The sequence below is a fragment of the Alosa alosa genome, chromosome 10, assembly GCF_017589495.1.
Source record: "Alosa alosa isolate M-15738 ecotype Scorff River chromosome 10, AALO_Geno_1.1, whole genome shotgun sequence".
NCBI lineage: Eukaryota > Metazoa > Chordata > Actinopteri > Clupeiformes > Clupeidae > Alosa > Alosa alosa.
In genome coordinates, this window is record NC_063198.1 from 30,437,397 (window position 1) to 30,444,896 (window position 7,500).

Consider the following 7,500-nt stretch of genomic DNA (forward strand, 5'->3'; position numbering starts at 1 on the left):
AGCACCCAGACATGTACGAGCGAGCGGTTCTGCGTAAACCCCAGCAGAAAACCTACGGCGTGTCCGTGGACCTGTGGAGCGTAGGCGTAACGTTCTACCACGCCGCCTGCGGTTCTCTGCCCTTCGTTCCCTATGGGGGTCCACGCCGGAACAAGCAGACCATGTACGTGCTCATGGGCTCTAGAACAGGCATAGAGAAGTCATGCCATGCCAGCTTTTTAGCACTGTAGAACCTAGATCATGTTAAAATCCATATGTTGTAAAAACTGACACCACAACATCATTGAAGTGTTCTTCTGGAGAACTGAAGTGTTCTTCTGGAGAAATGAAGTGTTCTTCTGGAGAACTGAGAGGATGAGGGCAATGAGCTTATTTTCCGTCCACCACAGCGTTAGATAAGAGCCTCGCTTGTTTGTTCGCACAATAGCCAGGTCTGATGAGCTCATTTCCCACGTTCCCTCTACAGTTGATCATCTACTTGATCTGCACTGTGCAAGCATACTGTACTAAACTCTTTTAGCTTACTACACTCTTTTAGCAAACTACACTCTTTAAAGCATACTACACTCTTTAAGCATACTACACTCTTTAAAGCATACTACACTCTTTTAGCATACTACACTCTTTTAAGTAAGTATAAGTATATATTCTCTTTTGATCCCGTGAGGGAAATTTGGTCTCTGCATTTATCCCAATCCGTGAAACACACTCAGCACACAGTGAACACACAGTGAGGTGAAGCACACACTAATCCCGGCACAGTGAGCTGCCTACAACAACAGCGGCGCTCGGGGAGCAGTGAGGCGTTAGGTGCCTTGCTCAAGGGCACTTCAGCCGTTCCTACTGGTCGGGGTTCGAACCGGCAACCCTCCGGTTACAAGTCCGAAGCTTTAACCAGTAGGCGACAGCTTTTTTTTTTTAAAAGATCCACTTTTTAGCATACTATACACTTTAAAGCATACTACACTCTTTTAGCATTCTACACTCTTTAAAGCATACTACACTCTATTAAAGCATACTACACTCTTTTTCCTTCTTCTCTGATAGTAGTTATGCTTTATTTCTCCACTCTGACACTACCATAGACTGTATATACAGTCTATGGACACTACAGTCTCAACAACGTAGGGAGCACTAATATAGTGTACACTAGACACACCTATAATTCACATTTTATTTTAATTTGACCACAGTTGTGTTATATCTCCACACTGATTGGGTATTATATTCTGCTGTCTGTTCTTATGTTGTGGTGTGTGTGTGTATTGTGTGTGTGTGTGTGTGTCTGTCTGTGTGCGCGCGTGCGTGTGTGTGTCAGGTATAAGATCACGACGGAAAAGCCGACAGGAGCCATAGCCGGGCTGCAGCGGGTTTTGGACGGGCCCATTGAGTGGAGCTACCAGCTGCCCCACCAGTGCCAGCTGTCCGAGTGAGTAGCCATCTATCTATCTATCTATCTATCTATCTAGGCACCTATTACAGTTCTCCCAGTGAGTAGGGCATCTATCTATCTAGGCACCTATTACAGTTCTCCCAGTGAGTAGGGCCTACTATCGTTGTTATAGTTACCATTCATAAGCATTGATATGGAACGGCGATTAAACTTTTTTTTACCAGATCTACTTCAACCTAGACCATGGTATAAATCTATTTATACTAGGCATCTATTACAGTTATCCCAGTGAGTAGGGCATCTATCTGTTTATATTAAGCATATATTACAGTTATCCCAGTGAGTAGGGCATCTATCTGTTTATATTAAGCATATATTACAGTTATCCCAGTGAGTAGGGCATCTATCTGTTTATATTAAGCATCTATTACAGTTATCCCAGTGAGTAGGGCATCTATCTGTTTATATTAAGCATCTATTACAGTTATCCCAGTGAGGGGCATCTATCTGTTTATATTAAGCATCTATTACAGTTATCCCAGTGAGAAGCATCTATCTGTTTATATTAAGCATCTATTACAGTTATCCCAGTGAGTAGGGCATCTATCTGTTTATACAAGCATCTATTACAGTTATCCCAGTGAGTAGGGCATCTATCTGTTTATATTAAGCATCTATTACAGTTATCCCAGTGAGTAGGGCATCTATCTGTTTATATTAAGCATCTATTACAGTTATCCCAGTGAGTAGGGCATCTAGGCATCTATTTCCGTCATTTTCATGTATTTATTCCTGTTTTGTTATTGTTTGCTTTGATGCAAATGCATGTTTTTGTAGACTGCTTTGGTAGTGTTGTGCACTGCACGTACATGCCAATAAAGCACATGATCAGATCTAGTAACAGAATGGAGTGATGCTGCTGAGTCCACATGTAGAATGAGCCGGTACCTCACACACTCCCCCTGCTGTACAGTCTGTGCATTACACCACACTGCATCATGTAAGGATTTGGTTGATTTCCTTCTTCTCTGTCGGGCTTGCTCTGAATATAAGAGCAACATTCTGTTATTGCTGCTGAATGATATTATGCAGTGATGAATGTGATGATATGCAATGATGAATGTGATGATATGCAGTGATGAATGTGATATGCAGTGATGAATGTGATGATATGCAGTGATGAATGTGATATTATGCAGTGATGAATGTGATGATATGCAGTGATGAATGTGATGATATGCAGTGATAAATTGCATATTACTGTGGTTGATAAATACAAGTCATTGTTGACACTGTAATGAAAAGACAGGCCCATATCCATTAGATGTTATTCATATGCACATATTAAATGTGACGTAAATGGAATTCAGCTCAGGACTTCGACTGAAAGGTCCTGGCATAGTTCTGTTTGACTGCAGAAGGTTTTCTTTGTGCAGAAAGAGTGAATGCAGATGGAATTAGAGTCTAACTGGGAGTGAAGTGACAGACTGATGAACTGAATCGAGTGTATTTGACTGTAATTGGCTGTAATTGGCTTTAATTGGCTTTAATTGATGTTAATTGCCCTTAATTGAGTGTCATTGGGTGTAACTGAGTGTGGGCACTGTGCCCTGGCAGGGGTCTGAAGGGGCAGATGGTGCCGGTGCTGGCGGGCATCTTGGAGGCCAATCAGGACAAGTGTTGGGGCTTTGACCAGTTTCTGGCCGCCACCACGGACATTCTACACCGCGTCACCGTCCACCTCTTCTCCCTGCAACAGGCCACCGCACACACCATCTACATCCACTTCTACAACACGTAAGGACACACACACACACACACACACACACACACACACTGTATATCCACTTTTACAACACGTAAGGACACACACAAACACACACACATACACACACACACACACACACACACACTACATCACGTACAGTAAGGACAAACACACACACACACACACACACACACACACACACTGTCTATATCCACTTCTACAACACGTAAGGACCAGTTCTTTTAAACGGCGTTAGGTAACGACGTTATTTTTTCACTAACAGGGTAATCTAACGAATTACTTATCCCGTCGTTACAACGCTGTTAACGTTACTGGACGTTAAATGTGGTGCGTTACTATGCATTGATTAAAAAAACTGTGTAATCCGAACGCACCCTGGCTCACAGCTAGTGAGGAGGTGGGTTAATAATGACGTAAGCGATTATGATTGGCTAAGGCAGAGTCATGTTTCATGATAGCCAATCGGAGCCAGTGTTTTACACACTTGCCAGCACACCGCACGCACACACGCTAAACAGCTAAAATAGAGATTCGATTTAAAACATCAGAGGTCAGGAGCAATCCGAAAAGTTGGCATTTTCAAGGTGGAGATATAAGCACTACTTCCAATTCATCAAGGCAAGAACGTGCATGTAATGTGTGTGTCGTCAAGACTTTGACCACATCCATTGTAAGCAACTCTAATTTAATGAAGCATCTCACACACACATCTAAAGCTAGTGGCCAAAAACACCGATACCTCCACCACAGATGATGGCTCGCCATCCACTAGCAAAGAAGGACTCGGAGCAAAGTCCTCCAAGCAGCAAAAGCTAGATCTTTCTGCCTCACAACAAAAACCTATGACACAGGCTGAAGTCAACCGTAGGTCTGTTGATGTGCAATATCTTGAACTTCTCCTTTGGGGATCAATAAAGTATCTATCTATCTATCTATCTATCTATCTATCTATCTATCAAATAAATATGGAAAGTTATGTAGCCTACAAACACCTGTCTGTTCTAGGCTACTTATTTCAACTGGCTGCTCAAAACTGCTCAAAAAATCCAAATTCTTTGACTTTTTTTTTGTAACAGTAACGCAAATAGTTATTTTCCCTGGTAACGAGTTACTCTTATCATAGAGTAATTCAGTTACTAACTCAGTTACTTTTTGGAACAAGTAGTGAGTAACTATAACTAATTACTTTTTTAAAGTAACATTCCCAACACTGGTAAGGACATACACAAACACACACACACACACTGTCTATATCCACTTCTACAACACGTACAGTAAGGACACACACACACACACACACACACTACATCCACTTCTACAACGCGTACAGTAAGGACACACACACACACACACACACACTACATCCACTTTTCTACAACGCTGCATAGTAAGGGACACACACACACACACACACACACACACACACACACACACACACACACACACACTACATCCACTTCTACAACGCGTACAGTAAGGGACACACACACACACACACACACACACACACTACATCCACTTCTACAACGCGTACAGTAAGGACACACACACACACACACACACACACACACACACACACACACACACACACACACACACACACTACATCCACTTCTACAACGCGTACAGTAAGGGACACACACACACACACACACACACACACACACACACACTACATCCACTTCTACAACGCGTACAGTAAGGACACACACACACACACACACACACACACACACACACACACACACACACACACACACACACACACACTATATCCACTTCTACAACGCGTACAGTAAGGACACACACAAATACAAATACAAACACACACACACACACACACACACACACATACCGTCTACATCCACTTCAACAACACGTAAAGACACACACACACACACTGTGTACATCCACTTCTACAACACGTAAGGCACACACACACACACACACACACACACCATCTACATATCACACACACACACACACATGGTCTACATCACATAAACACATCACTAATGCGAATGCACCGGTCTTTAGGAGTCCAAATGCTACTTTATGGGATCAGTCTGCTGACATGATATCTATTTATACACTTCATATGGTTGTGCTGATGTCCTCTTATTTATTTGCCTCATAAATAAACGCATGTGCACACGCACGCACACATACACACACACACACACACACACACACACACACACACACCTCCAGCTGTAGAATGTGCTTGTTGTCTCTCTATCTGATCATAACCACTCAGCTATGTTCTTCCTCCTCTCCTCTCCGTTCTCCTCTCTCCTCCTCTCCTCTCGTCCTACTCCTCCTCTCCTCCTCTCTCCTCTTCCTCCTCTCCTCTCGTCCTTCTCCTCTCTCCTCTCCCTTCTCCTCTTCCTCTCCTCTCCCTTCTCCTCTCCTCTCGTCCTACTCCTCCTCTCCTCCTCTCTCCTCTTCCTCCTCTCCTCCTCCTCCTCCCTCCTCCTCTCCTCTCCTCCTCCTCCTCTCCTCTCTCTCCTCCTCCTCCTCTCTTCCTCTTCCTCCTCTCCTTTACTCCTCCTTCTCTCCTCTCTCTCCTCTTCCTCCTCTCCTCTCTCTACTCTCACTCCTCCTGCAGGGCGTCCATCTTCTGTGAGGAGGTGCAGGCCCAGATGGGGATGGAGGTGGACCTGCAGAGCTTCCTGTACCAGGGCCACCGCCTGCTCCTGGAGCCAGGCATGAAGGTGGTCAACCTGCCCCCCACCACCCCCCCAGAGACCCCTCTTCCTCTTCGGCCGACGCCCCAACAACACCAGGGAGCCCAGGCACCGAGAACGTGAGCGTGTGTGTGTGTATGTGCTGGAGAAAGATGCTTTGTGTTGTGCATGTCTGCTGTGTAAAATGCAAACACAAAATGTGAGGTTGTGTTTATTTGGTCTGTGTGTGTGTGTGTGTGTTTGTGTGTGTGTGTGTGTGTGGTTAGTAGTAGAATAGTCCCTGAATGAGGCTGTGCTTAGTGTCTCTACAGAAGTGGTTCTGACTAGTCTCTGAACAGCACTATGTATTGAGTGGTGTATTTGGGATCCTTCTAGTGTGTGCTAAGGCCTTGAGATCCTGCCAGTGTGTGTTATGGTCTTTTGTGATATAACCTTGTTGTAGTGTGTGTGTGTGTGTGTGTGTGTGTGTCTATGTGTGTGTGATATAACCATGTTGTAGTGTGTGTGTGTGTGTGATATAACCTTGTTGTCTTCCACAGCCGAGTCTCAGGTCATCCCCACCAGGTTTGATGTGATGGCAGACTACAGCTTCAGCAAGGTTGGCCACACACACACACACACACACACACACACACACACAAAACACACACACTGGAAACACTATTGGGTGTAGTTAGCTTTTCCAGTGTCTGAGTGGAATCTTTTACAGCAGTGTAGGTTTTGGTGAAATGTCTTGGTTGGTTCCACATACAGCTCTTTGTCTGAACCTCTAACTCTATTTACCTCTATTTATCTATTTACTAAGAGTCCAAATTTTTTTTGTAGTAGAATGAGAGACCTTTGTTATCTGGTCTGGTCTGATTACTGAAATCACCTCGTTCATTCTCTCTCTCTCTCTCTCTCTCTCTCTCTCTCTCTCTCTCTCTAGACCATGGTGGGAGTGATCCATCAGTACCTGAAACTGACCCGGTCCTTACACATGACCCGGGACCTGATGCTGCAGGGCTTCTACAGCTACATGTCAGTAGTTCATATTACATGTGTGTCAGTAGTTAATATGTCCATATGTGTGTCAGTAGTTCATTTGTCCATACGTGTGTCAGTAGTTAATTTGTCCATATGTGTGTCAGTAGTTCATATGTCCATATGTGTGTCAGTAGTTCATTTGTCCATACGTGTGTCAGTAGTTCATTTGTCCATACGCGTGTCAGTAGTTCATATGCCCCTACGTGTGTCAGTAGTTCATATTACGTGTGTCTGTAGTTCATATATACATAATGTGTGGCAGTAGTTCATATTATGCGTGTCAGTAGTTAATATCTACATATGTCAGTAGTTAATATCTACATGTATATGTCAGTAGTTAATATCTACATGTATATGTCAGTAGTTCATATTTACATATGTGTGTCAGTAGTCCATATTTACATATCTGTGTCTGTAGTTAATATCTACATATGTCAGTAGTTAATATCTCAGTGCGTGTGTCAGTACTTCATATCTACATACACATGTCAGTAGTTCATATCTACATGTCAGTAGTTCATATATACATATATGTGTCTGTAGCTCATCTCATTATGTGTGTCAGTAGTTCATAACTATTTACACATGTCAGTAGTTCATATGAA

General features: G+C 43.4%; 1 protein-coding gene across 1 annotated transcript in view; it reads left to right on the top strand.

Annotated features, from left to right (window-relative positions):
• ikbke (inhibitor of nuclear factor kappa B kinase subunit epsilon) overlaps positions 1–7,500 on the top strand; it is a 22,906-nt gene that overhangs the window by 7,793 nt on the left and 7,613 nt on the right. Inside the window, 7 exon segments of the mRNA XM_048255522.1 lie at positions 3–163; positions 1,319–1,429; positions 3,011–3,190; positions 5,791–5,920; positions 5,922–5,988; positions 6,409–6,467; positions 6,798–6,893. Coding sequence (XP_048111479.1) covers positions 3–163; positions 1,319–1,429; positions 3,011–3,190; positions 5,791–5,920; positions 5,922–5,988; positions 6,409–6,467; positions 6,798–6,893 — 804 coding nt within the window.